General features: G+C 61.1%; 1 protein-coding gene across 1 annotated transcript in view; it reads left to right on the forward strand.

The window, feature by feature from the left end:
- Positions 1 to 9,503, forward strand: part of DMAP1 (DNA methyltransferase 1 associated protein 1) — a 48,444-nt gene extending 38,941 nt beyond the window's left edge. Inside the window, exons 10-12 of the mRNA XM_065409458.1 lie at positions 2,769 to 2,841; positions 4,835 to 5,118; positions 9,420 to 9,503. Coding sequence (XP_065265530.1) covers positions 2,769 to 2,841; positions 4,835 to 5,118; positions 9,420 to 9,479 — 417 coding nt within the window. The 3' untranslated portion in view covers positions 9,480 to 9,503. The remainder of the gene's footprint in view (positions 1 to 2,768; positions 2,842 to 4,834; positions 5,119 to 9,419) is intronic.
- Positions 9,504 to 12,821: the final 3,318 nt, after the last annotated feature.

A 12,821-nucleotide genomic window follows, 5' to 3' on the forward strand; every position in this document is an offset into this window, starting at 1 on the left:
TAGCCTCTGAGGATAGAACAAGAAGCAATGGGCTTAAACTGCAGCAAGGGAGGTCTAGGTTGGACATTAGGAAAAAGTTCCTAACTGTCAGGGTGGTTAAACACTGGAATAAATTGCCTAGGGAGGTTGTGGAATCTCCATCTCTGGAGATATTTAAGAGTAGGTTAGATAAATGTCTATCAGGGATGGTCTAGACAGTATTTGGTCCTGCCATGCGGGCAGGGGACTGGACTCGATGACCTCTCGAGGTCCCTTCCAGTCCTAGAATCTATGAATCTATGAATCATCTGCAAATTTTGCTACTTCACTGTTCACCCTTTTTTTCAGATCATTTATGAATATATTGAACAGCACAGGTCCTAGTACAGACCCATGGGGGACCCTGCTATTTACCTCTCCATTTTGAAAACTGACCATTTATTCCTGCCCTTTGTTTCCTGTCTTTCACCCAGTTACTGATCCATGAGAGGACCTTCCCTCTTATCCCATGGCTACTTAGTTTTCTTAAGAGCCACTGGTGAGGGACCTTATCAAAGGCTTTCTGAAAATCCAAGTACATTATATCCACTGGATCCCCCTTATCCACGTCCTTGTTGACTTCCTGAAAGAGTCCAAAAGATTGGTGAGGCCTGACTTCCCTTTACAGAAGCCACGTTGACGCTTCCCCAGCAAATCGTGTTCATCCATGTGTCTGATCGTTCTGTTCTTTACTGTAGCTTCTACCAGCTTGCCTGGTACGGAAGTTAAGGTTACTGCCCTGTAATTGCCAGAATTGCCTCTGGAGGCCTTTTTAAAAATCGGTGTTACATTAGCTACCCTCCAGTCATCTGGTACAGTCCAATTTAAGCGATTGGTTACGTATCACAGTTAGTGGTTCTGCAATTTCGTATTTGGGTTCCTTCGGACCTCTAGGGTGAGTACCATCTGGTCCTAGTGACTTTAGATTTGTCACCAATGAGGACAGCTCCAATGTCGGAATCTCCCCCACATCCTCTGCAGTGAAGACCGCTGCAAAGAATTCATGGAGCTTCTCTGCAGTGGCCTTGTCTTCCTTGACTGCTCCTTTAGCACCTTTGTTGGCCTGTTGGGCAGGTTTTCTGCTTCTCATGTACTTCATTTTTTTTTTTTTACTGTTCAATTCTGTGTCTTTAGCAAGTTGCTGCTCAGATTCTTTCTTGGCCTGGCTGATGATATTTTACTTGCCAGAGTCTGTGTTCCCTCCTATGATCGTAACTAGGACTGGAAAGATGCCTTTTTGCCTCGAATGGCCCCGTGACTCTGCTGTTCAGCCATGGTGACGCTCTTTTGGCACCCGACTGTCTTTTTGGATTGGGGTGTAATTGAGTGTGAGCCTCTCTCTGGTGGTTTTATGGAGTCTCCATGCTGCTTGCAGGCTTTTGACCCCGGTGACTCCTCTCTTTAATGTCCCTCTAACTAGCGTCCCCGTCCTGGCGCCATTCCCCCTTTTAAAGTTAGCATGTAACTTTGCATCTGGTGTGTTGGTCCGGACTCACCCCCGAGGACCGTTTCAGCCAGTTGCCCGTGGCCCTCCTTGTGGCCGTGTGACGAGACGCATCATCGTATTGTCTGCGAGCCCCACACTCCTGGCTGATGTGGGTCCTTAAGACAGGGCAGGATTCTCTGGGGCACGGGTGACTCTCGCTAGGTGTCGCACCCAGTCTGTGGTGCAGCTGGGAAGCGAACCCCGGTCCAGTGTCCTAGCCACTAGGCCGTCCTGCCTACCCTGCTGGTGTTTGTGGTGATAGCCCTGGTTATTTCATGGTTCCTAGCACATCACTGAATCATTCCTCGCCTGTTGAGCTCCCTGTCCCCATGATAGCTGGGCACAACTCGCAGGGTCTGGGTGGGAAGCGTGCATTGCGTTGTGGGGGCCGTGCCCATCCTGGCTGGTCTCCTAGCACTGACGAGGGATGGGAGGCACCATGGATTTCTCAGCTCCCTTCTCTGCGAGAGCAGAACTCCCCTGGCTGAGAGCTTGGCTGGCCCCTGGGTATGTTGTGCTGGAATCCTGTTCTTGCCCGGCGTGTTTGGGCTGCTCATGCTCTGATAAATGTCTGGTGTGAGCAGCTAGAGCCCAAAGGGAATGCGGCCAAGACCCTGCTAAGTGTATGCGTTCTTCCTCCTGCGGCCAGCTCCGATTCCCTTTCATAGCTCACATCTGATGATTTCTCACTCCCCTAGCCCCTTAGCTCCAATGTAAATGTGTGTTCACACTTCCGCCAGTCAAGTAACTGTGCTCTCTGTCTCTCCCTTTGTTATAAAGCCCGCTCTGTAAATGAATCCCACAGGTCTGGGGCTCAGCAGGGACAAGGAGAAGTGAGTCTGTTAGCGCATGAGTCTAATCAAGGCGGCTAAAGCGAATAAAGTAGGGCAGCATTGCACATTAGCCGCTGTGTAAATCAGCCCTTTGATGGGCCGGGCGCCGCAGGAGAGGGTTTGAAGCTAAGAAGAACTTTTGTTGTTAATTCAGTGACATGTGGAAGCTGTAAAACAGCGCGTCTTGCACACACACACGAGGGAAAATAAAAGCCCTCACGACCAGGCTTTTCAATACCTGCCCTCGGACCTAGTCTGAAAACTTTCAGCCCCTGTCTCCCTCTTCTACCACTTGATTTTCCTTTCTCTCGCTTGCTTTCTTTTTTTTCCCCCTGCACTATAAAAAGAAAAGCTCTCTTGCCTTTTGAACTAGACGGCTGCGAGTGAGGGCTAACTCGGAGCTGTGTGGCTCGGTTACCTTTGTGTTCCAGATGAAACTGCCAAGCTCGGTAGGACAGAAGAAGATTAAAGCCCTGGAGCAGATGCTGATGGAACTCGGAGTAGGTGAGTAAAGGGGGCATGCAAGAGAGAAAGAGACACACAGCGCAAGCCTTTGTCGTCTAGATGGGCTATTTTTTCCCCTAGTAATACAGCCAGTTTCTTAAATAACAGTATGTGAATGGGGTTTAAAATAATATTTTATGTTTTTTTTTTTTAAAAAAGGGCAAAAGCCAGAACAAGATGCGCAGGGTTTTTTCCCCCCCTCCCAGAAGAAAACTGGTTTGAAAGGGCCTTTGTCTCTCTCTTGTTTGGGGCTTTTTTAACCATCAAGAGTGGCAGCACAGCACTGCGAAGGCCAGTCTCAGCCGTGCCTGCTAAGTGTGCTAGTGACCATGGCATGTGCATTGTTCAGGGGTGCCCTGGCTCGCTTTCAAGCTTCCTTTCCTCCTAATGTACTGCTCCTGGGGGCAGCTCCGTTCTGTAGCTGGCCCGCTGGGTAACTCTCCAGCGTGCCGCCACTGAGTAAACACACATCCCTCGCTCTTGAACTCTGTGGCTTCACAGCAGAGAGACGCGTTCACTTAGCACATACAATGCGCAGTCATCGCTGGGGTGGCCGGAGCGCAGCCCACAGAGTTCTGGGCCGTGCCCGGCTGCTGAAATCCATTCGCAGGCTCACCCAGAGCGACGCCGGATCCCAGCATGCAATGTTCCACCCCCAACCCCCCAAAAAAGCAACGTTTCCGAGGTTTGGAAGAGGTCACTGAGCATGCTCAGTAACTGCATGGCCTAACCATTGTTAGTGTTCAGGCTTCGTCGTCTGTGGCCTGTTGTAATGCCTCGGAAGCAGCCCTGGCTATGGGCAGCGCTAAAGGCCTTTGTCACAGGTCCCCCCGTGCCACGCTAGCGCTGCCAGGCTGGTACACGATCCCCGTGGGGGCACCGACAAAGCCCCCCTTCCTGCCCACAGAATCAAGGTGTGTCAGTTGTTTTTCCGGCTTAAAAGCGCAGATGCTAACCCAGGGAAAGCCGGGGCTGTGAGGTACTCTAGGAATAAGAGGACAGGAGGGACGCCGGGGGTGGGGTCAGGGTCACAGGCTTCGGATAGCTTCAAAGGAGCCTCCTGAGGGAGGGCAGGAGAATGATCCTGCCTCTGCAGCTGGCGGGACGAGGAGCAATGGCTGCTGCCCGGGGGCCTGGGATGTGTAGTCTCTGAGGGCAGGCAGCGAAGGCCCCATTGCAGCAGAGGTGCTGCTGGGAGCTGGCTGAGCCCTGTTGTCTCTGGGCCTGTGAAGCTGGAACAGAGCATGCCTCCGGCTCTGGAACGGCAGCGCCACCTGCGCTCTCGGGGCAGCCTTGGGAGCCGTCGGGGCCAGCGCATGGCAGAGGTTCTGCACCTCCGCCTTCCCCCTCTGAGGCAGGAATGTTCCTGCTGCCCTTCGCCCGGCATGCGCTCCAGCATGGCCACACGCGAGGTTAACGCGGTGCAGGGGAAGGAGCCGGCTCGGGAGCCCTGCACACAGGCAGGGCTGCGTGGAGAGGGATCTGCGTGTGGATTTTCTCCCCCTCTCCCACCCCTCAGGCATTGCTCTTCATAGCAGGGGCCTGTCCCGCTGGGGGGGTCTAGGTATGAGGTGGTGCCGCGGGAGCTCGGCTCGTCCGTAAGACACGGCTGTAACGCAGGGCCGTGATGGGCAGCAGCAGAGCCAATGGCCTCAGTCCTGCCCTGGAGGAAGAGGGGACGTCACCGGCTGGGGTGTGTATTATCAACACCCGTCCACTGGGAACTGGCCTGAGACCAGGTCCGAGGTGGAAGCCACGGCCAAGTCCTCCTGCCTGGAGTTGGATTTGAACCAGCGTCCCGGAGGGGAAAGGCTCCCGGGCCCCGACCTGGCGAGGTTGCTTTTCAACCCCTTGGCCAGAGCCCTCGGCGCTCTCTGGCCCTGTTAACTGCGGTGAAAGCACTGGCTGGGGATGAGGCCCCTGCAGTGGGCGTGGGTGTGGGATCTGGGGTGTCTCCCCTCTCCCAGGCTCTGAGCTCCCTTTGCTCCCCCAGATCTCAGCCCCATGCCGACGGAGGAGATCGTGCAGATGTTCAACGAGCTGCGGAGCGACCTGGTGCTGCTCTACGAGCTCAAGCAGGCCTTCGCCAACTGCGAGTACGAGCTGCAGATGCTGCGGCACCGGCACGAGGCGCTGGCCAAGGCGGGCAGCCTGGGCCCCGTCAGCATGGAGGGGGCCCGCGCAGACGGGCAGGCCGGGCTCAGCGCGGAGGAGGGCAAGGGAGATGCCAAGGACCAGATCATTGATGTGGTTGGAGCTCCGCTGACCCCGAACTCAGTGAGTAGGCAGATGGGGGCGTCTGGAGGGGGCTCCCCATCAGGTCTACTCCAGGGATTGCATTCTGAGCCCTGCGGGGGGCTCTGCCTGTCTCTCCCTCCAGGGGCGAGCGCTGGTGGGAGCACAGCGCCCCCTTTAGCCTAGGCTCCAAGTCTACTCTTGGTGTGCCCACCCCGGGCCTGGCACTGCCCGTGGTGGCACGCGTGGGGCGGTTCCTGCACCCTGCGTGGGGGGGGGCTGGCATTGCAGGGAGTTGGCAGAGGCAGGAGTGGGCATGGTACCTACCTGGTACTGTCCCAGGGAGCTCCCCTGCGAGATGCAGGCCCATGAGGGAGGAGGAGCAAAGGCAGGCGAGTGGGCCATGGACGAGTTCCGGTGAGCTCCAGCGACACCCAGGGGCAGGGGGCGAGGGCAGGAGGGAGGGGTGTGAAGACCGGAGGGGAGGAGCCTGTGAAAGCGCTGGGACAGGAGAGCCAGGGCACTGAACGCCCTGGGAAAGCCGAAAGTCAGGCGCACGCCCTGGCGGGGGCTGAGCAAATGGGGTGGCCCCTGTCTCCCCGCAGCTCCCCCCCAGCGCGGAGTGCTGTGAACGGTGGCTGTCCCGCCCCCAGAGGACAAGCCTGGCCTGCCCTGCCCTGTGCAGCCCCGAGCGCTGTCCGACGTGCCCCGGGCTCAGCCGATACACTGCCCCGGGAGCGGCACGGCCCTTCCCTTTTCCAAATGGCTAATGTATCCGGGGCATTGAGAACACCTTATCTGTCAACGACAGAGGTGACACATTCATCTGGACTTGAGTAATGTCCTGTTCGCTTGTGACAATCTGGAGTTGTGAAGCAGCGTTCCGCGGAGGCAGGCTCATGTTTGCAGAGGAGTCTCTGGAATTTCTTCGCTGCATTCAATCTTTGTGGGAGCGTGAAATCTCGACCCTCCCTGGGGTCCGGGAAGGGCGAGGCTGCAGCCATTCCAGGCGGATTCACAGCACACTCGCTGTCCCCGGAGACCTCCCCAGAGTGCGTGTGCTGGGGGCGGGCGGGTTTGTGCGTCTCCAGCCACATTCTGCCTCGGTGCCGCTGCCTGGAATTGCAAACAAAGAGGCGAGGCCGGCAGCATGGAGAGGGTTAAAATGACCTGCTCTCTGGCATATTTGAAAGAAATATAATCACGTTAATTCACTGCAAGGCAAATTCGGTACCTAAAGGGCCCCCACGTTAAATACAGCTCTGACCTTTACCGGCTGATTACACAAAGACGACACAATTAGATTAGTCCAAGACAAAAGGTCAAGCGCATTCACACTGTGACCATTTTACGCTACCTTTGGAGGGGAAAAAATTACATCCCAGCTGGAGGGGTGTCTGGGGGAGGAGCAGACTTGTGCTGCTGCTCCCCGGCCGGCTGGCTGCAGGTGTGCTGGGCGAAGGCGGACCCAGCGCTTCACCGGGTCTGTCTGCCAGCCCGCTCCCCGGCAGGGTGTGTGCTCGGGGGCTGCTGGGGCACAGGGTTGGCTCCAGGCTGGAGATACCAGCAAGGCCACGCAGACGGCAGAGCCGGCTGAGCACCTGGGGCAGGCCGGCTCCGTGGCTGGCGGGCAGGCGGGTGTTACAGGGACCAGCCGGCCTTCCTGTCACCTAATGTTTATATTCCAGGAGCTCCGAAGGGGCTGTGTGAACGCAGGGGGAGGCCCGGTCCCTCCGCGTGAAGTGAGCCCCCGAACCAGCACCTCCTGGGGAGCTGGTGGTTACTGTCCCCATGCGGCAGCGTGGGGAACTGAGGCCCGGGGCGAGGAAGCGACATGCTCAGGGTGTTGCAGTGAGTCGGTGGCAGAGCACAACCCTGACTCCCAGCCTGGCTCTGTTCCCAGGGCCGCCCTTCCTCCTTGGGCGCTGAGTGTTCTCAAGGAGCCTGGCAGCGCCGCCGAGCTCGGGGACCGGGCTGCGAGCCCAGCGCTGGCTGCGTGGAGGGACCCCTGGGGCTAGTGTTGCCACCCCCCACTGTCGCACGTGACCCCGCTCTCAGCTGTGAGACGTGGGAGCTTGGCCCAGGCAGAGCCTTTCCTCTCCGCGAGGCACCGGCTTGGCTCGCCTGTGCGTTGCAGAGGGAAGGGAGGGGGCTGCAGGAATCCTGTTGGGAGTTCCACCCCCACCCACGTGACAGGGCTGGGGTGGTCTTGCCCTGGTGTCCCATGGGCAGCAGCCTGTCCTTGGCCCTCTCTTCCCTGCAGCGTCCCGGGGCAGCGTCTCCCAGCCCCGCGGGAGCTGCTGTGGCTTAGCTCAGGGGAGCACGTTGCAGGAGCTCTCGGCTCTTTTGGGGTGGGCAGCAGCCCGTCCTGCACGGTGCTTTGTGGCGAGACCCTGGGTCTAGCTGGTGGGAAGCCTGGTACCAGGGCAGCCCTGCCGTATCCCTCTGGCCCTCCCTACCACTCCAGCCTGGCCGTCCTCCTCCGCGGTGGGGTGGTGTACAGCTCCAGCCATGAAAGCCAACCCAGGGTCCCCCCCAGTGCAGCGTGTCGCTGACCCAAGAGGGACTTTCCTGCCGGCCTGGGGGAGGTGAAAGGTGAGCCGAACTTGGAACAAATTAGTTCCAAGCACAAGTTCAGCCAGTTACTCCAGATTAGAACCTTTGATTTGTGCGACTCAGACTCCACTCACTGATCCCTAATGAGTTGACTCTCAGAATTCCTCCCTTTGTTCCCGAGCTCACAAGTCAGCCCGTTAATGGGGAAAGGAAAAGACCTCGAGTCTAAGAAGTCTCGGGTTCAGAGTCGGAATTATTGGACTTTTAAGCTTCCTTCATCTGAACTCCTGCTGACTTCTTGTTTTCTGAGCCGGTTTGAAAGCTGGAAGTTACATTGTTAAGATCAATCATTCTTTCTTTCCAGATGGAGTTCTAATATCGGCCTCTTTGTGTATTGAGACAGACGGTACATCTAGCCCAGGCTGGGTGTGTGTAGCCCTTTTCAAACCCTTCCTTGCCATGAAAAGCAACTAGACTTGGAGGCTCGTGAAAATTATAATGTCAAACATTTTTTTTAACCAGACAGTCCCCAGTGTTGCCCGAGGCGACAGGAAGAGCCGGGCACGGACGGCAAAAGGAGGGGGATCAATATGAATTTGTGACACATTTGAAAGATGGGTCTTTGGCCATATACAGATGATCAGACGCACACGCTCTTCTCCATCAGTTCCATGCCCTGCCAGCGAAGCCGCCAAGCCCTGGCTCCTTTGTTTCCAGGCGGGGGTTTGGTTTTAAATGTGCCTTTGGGCCTCTCGATTGCCAAGGATTGGATTTTTTCAGAGGGCTTCTATTCACGCCGTTGGGCGAGTTCTCGGGCACTTGTATTGCTCCGATAATGGAGCCTTATGAGGCAGCCGGGCCGAGGCCGAGGCCTCTGATGAAATCCCCCGCACAGACGGAGGTTCGGGGCGGGGTGTCTGCTGGGGTGAGGGCAGGCGGGGCTCCCCCTGACACATAGGACTGGCAGGACACCTCTCCTCTGCCTCCCTTCCCGGGCTGCTGGCTGCTGGCTCGCCAGCAGTGCCACTGGAAGGCTGGGGGTGTGGGGTGCCCAGGGATTGAACCAGGCGCAGCTGACGCTGCTGCATGTGCCCGTCTGGCCCCTCTACAGCCGGCCCAGGACACGCGTTGGGGGGGAAGCCCTAGAGCACAGGCTCTGCCAGTCACCTCCCGGGAGTGCCACACGCTGGGGCAGAACCTAGGGACGGGAGTGATGGAAAAGACAGGTTGGATCAGCAGGGTGATGCCCTGGGGCAGGACTGAGCCCGTAGCCCGTGCTCCCAGCCTTTCACTAGCCCAAAGAACGGCTGCATCAGGCTTCCGTGCAGTGCAGGGGTCTCGCTCGCTGCCTTAGTGCCCGGCATCCCCAGGGGACTGGGCCCTGTTCCCGGGCGTGGGTGGCACTGCCTGTGCACTGGGGCTCTGCCCAGCTGGGAGCTCTCCCGTTCTGATTTCAGCAGGGTACGGAGTGGCCCTAGCTGGGCTGTGGAGCCAGACAGCATCGGCCATGGGGCTGGGCACCGCGCCTGGCTTTCGTGCAGCGTGTCCTGCGTTGGGGCTGCCAGCCGGGAGCCCGTGTCCCTTGGGAGGGGAATTCCCTGCCTGTCACGAGTGGGCTCGGCTGAGGCTCAATCTCACGTCTGGCTCTGGGCCCGATCTGCTGGGGGCTCCAGCTCGTGGCATGGCGCGGCGCGGCGCCTGCTGGGCTAGTGAGCCGGCCAGGTGCGTTTGCTCGTGGGCACCCGCTGACCCTGCTTCTCTTTTGTTTCCCGTCTCCCTTGGAGCAGAGAAAGCGCCGGGAGTCGGCCTCCAGCTCCTCCTCCATCAAGAAGGTGAAGAAGCCGTGAGCCCGTCGGGTCAGCACCAGGCCGCGGCAACAGACTGACTGTGGGAGCCGGGCAGGGGAAGGAATCCAGCCGGGGCCGTTCCCTTCCCAGCACTGCCCTCCCCCCCCCCCGAGCTGCCAGCAAGCCCTGGAGCCGTGCGAGTGGCCACGGCGCAGACTGACATGCTGGATTTGTGTGTCCCTGTAAATACAGCCCTGTCCCCCTCCCCCGAGTGTGTCGTCATTAGCCTGGGCCATGGCATCACTCGAGCCGTGACTCCCAGCGCCCCTGGGGTGACCAGAGCCGTGTTGAGCTGTGGCAGGGAGGGGCAGTTCCTCCTGCCTTGCCCTGGAGTCCCGGCTTCCTGCCCCCTTGGAGCCGGCCTTCCACTGAGGTGCCCCCCAGCTGTGGCCTCCCAGGCAGGCTGGGGGGCAGCCTTGGCTCCTGGCATGGCTGAGGGGGGAGGTGGGTGGCTGCTTCCCCAGGAGCTGGAGACCCAGGGCTGCTCTTTAGCCACCCCGAGGCTGGGGTAGGAGCCAGGCCTCGAGCCCGGCTTGCAAGGTGCTGCGTGGCGCATGGGCCGTGCTTTGCTAGACGGTCTCTGGCCCCGCCAGCGCCATTCCGGAGGGAGCTGCCCCTGCAGACCTGGGCTGTTCTGCACGCTGCCATCACATGGGTGTAAAGCCCAGTGTGTCACCCGCTGACCCCACTGCTCCCCCGCAGGCCAGCCCCCTGTGCACCCTGACGGCTCATGGGACTCCGCAGCGGGGGGGTGTCCTGGGTCTTTAACTGCCCCGCTCTGTCCCTCCTGCCAATCCTCGGGCCTCGAGCACAAGCCTCTGGCTGCCCCTGCCCCCCACCCCAGGCCAGGCGCAGAGCTGAGGGCTGCCCTGGCCCTGACCACGGGGAGCCACTGTGGCCTGCTCCCAAGCCAGGCTGACTCCTAGAGGCCCTGCTGCAAAGTCCCCACAGCCTTGGGGCTGGGTCCTGGTCTGGGGCTCGCTTCCTCTGGCAAAATGGCATCTCTCATTCCCGCCTCACCGGGGAGCCCTCTGTGTTTGCCTGGCGGTGGGGCAGGGCCCTGGGCACACCTTTACTAGGGCCTGGCTGGGTAGAGCCCCCCCCCGCCGGGTGAGGGAGCCAGAGCAGAGCGAGGGGCAGCCCCAGTGCCCTTGGACGGGGATGTGGGCTCGGGGGCTGCTTTGCCCTACACACGGTGGGGGCTTGGTGCTGGGGCGGCTCCTCCCGCGGGGCAATGCACACGGGGCCCCAGAGCCCCACCCGCACTGGCTGGTGGAGACGAGCCCCAGAGCTCCTCACCCGTCTGGGCTCAGGCTTTGGCCCAGGACGAAGGCCGGGGGGCACCGGGGGAGGGAGTAGTGGGACCTTCCCTGGCCAGTGTCAATGTCTCCACAGCCCAGCCAGCTGCTGGCCCCTGTGCACGGTAACCTCCCCCGCGCTGTGTGCAGGTGGCTTGGCCCCGGGCTGGGCGTGGGGCCGTAGCTAGCCCAGCAGCGCTGCCCGGGGCCCTGCCCGCCCAGCTGTGGGTCTTGGGCACCGCAGAGGAGGGGACAAGTCCACGGCCTCCAAGCACTCGTCTCGGCTGCCCTTCCTCCTGGCCCAGGGAGCGCTCACCCTGCCCCCCACATCCTCCCTCCTCCCTGGAGGGCCCAGGCTGCGCGGGGAGAGCCGGTCCCTGCCCCCCTGAGCTTCCCCCCACCCCCACGCGCAGGGGCAGGTGCTGGCTGGGCAGCCCCCACGCACGCGGGGTGATCGCTGGGCTGGGACTGGCCCCACTCATGTCCGCCTGCCGGAGCGAAGGGCAAAGGCCAAGGGCCGAGTTTTCATAGCAAACTCATTAGCCGCCATCAACCCCAGGTCGCCAAACCAGCTCAGGTGCTTACGCAGAGCCGTTAAACCCCCCCCCCCCCCGCCTTGGAGCTGGCCCCCAGCCTAGGCACTGCCCCTCTCCAGGGGTGGTTCTGGTACCTGGGCGCGCGGGCCCCTCTGCTCCCTGGCGCCGGAGTAGCAGGTACCATGGGGGTTAGTGCTGGCTTTGCCCCGCTCGGCAACCCCCATGGGCTGGCAGTCAGGAGCCCCTTTGCCCCCTGCCGGGCGTGGGCGATGCCCATGGGCCCGCCTGTGTTTGTAGCGAGCGGGGGAGGCTCCTTGCACCCTGTGCCTGGCTGGGCATGGGTCTGTGGTGGGGCCAGTGGGGCCCAGCAGCAGCAGTGGGTGGGGGCCCATGGGGGGGTGGCACAGGTGCCTGTGCCATGCACTGCCATCCCAGTGTCTGGGCCAGAGCAGGGCAGTGCCAGTAGCATGGGGGGCATGATGCCACCTATTGCCCGCACCCCGTACTGCACCCCTCTGCCGTACCCGCTCTGCGCTCACCGCGTGGGGGCTGGCAGGTCTCTGCCTGGGCCCACGGCCAGAGTGGGCACCTCCCTAGTGGTGTGTCTGGGGCAAGAGGCCTGGTCACGGGCCGGTGGCCCCAGAGCCCCCGTGCCGTGTGCAATGCACAAGCCTGCTGCAGCGGGCGCCTTGCCAGGGCCCCATGCCCTAGTGACAACCCAGCGCGCAGGTGGGTACGGGGGCGGGGCCTGGCTAGTTGCTGCGCTCACCTAGCGGGGACCAGGCAGGGCCCAGCCCAGCAGCACAGTCAGCTTCTGGTCCCCTCCCCGCCTGCGAGCCCCCCCCTGCTACGAGCCAGATGCTCAGCAGCCCCCCCCCCCCGCCCCAAAAGTTGCAGCGTTGGGGCCATTCTGTATCTAGCCCCAGATCAGGCACAACAGCTCCAGGGCCAGCGTCCCCATCACCCGGGGGCCATGCCCAGGCTCTCTCTCCTGCAGCCTGGGCCCCACCGCTGGGGCGAGGGGCGGCCGGTCTCCATGCGCCAGGCTGACCGTGGCATGCCTGCTGCAGCTGGCAAACGGGGCCCATGCAGCGTCTTTCACAGTAGTGCTTGTAGGGCCCTGGGTGCTCCCCGGGCATCTCCAGCCAGCCATGCCCAGCCGCTCCTGCCAGGGCCTGGGCGCGCGCTGCATCCTGGCCAGCCAAGCCCTTTGCCGTCAAGAGTCCTGTCGGGTTTTGCCAGCGCGGCCGGGCCGCTGTGGTGGACGGGGAGACGCTGCCCCTGAGCTGCGCCCACCGTGTGCCCACAGCCCCCACTTGGCCTGTTTGCTACGTGCCCAGCGGGGACGCCTGTGCCAGCCCAGGGGCTGTCACTGCGGGCAGCATGCAGCCGGCAGTGCCGGGGTTCTGGGCGAGCAGGCCAGCGCCCAGCTTGGCGCCCGGGTGGGCTTCTCAGGGCGGGCAGACCCTGGGCGGGACGTGGCACGTGGCGGCTCAGTGCAGACTGTG

This window comes from Emys orbicularis, chromosome 8 (assembly GCF_028017835.1).
Source record: "Emys orbicularis isolate rEmyOrb1 chromosome 8, rEmyOrb1.hap1, whole genome shotgun sequence".
NCBI classification, from domain to species: Eukaryota; Metazoa; Chordata; order Testudines; family Emydidae; genus Emys; species Emys orbicularis.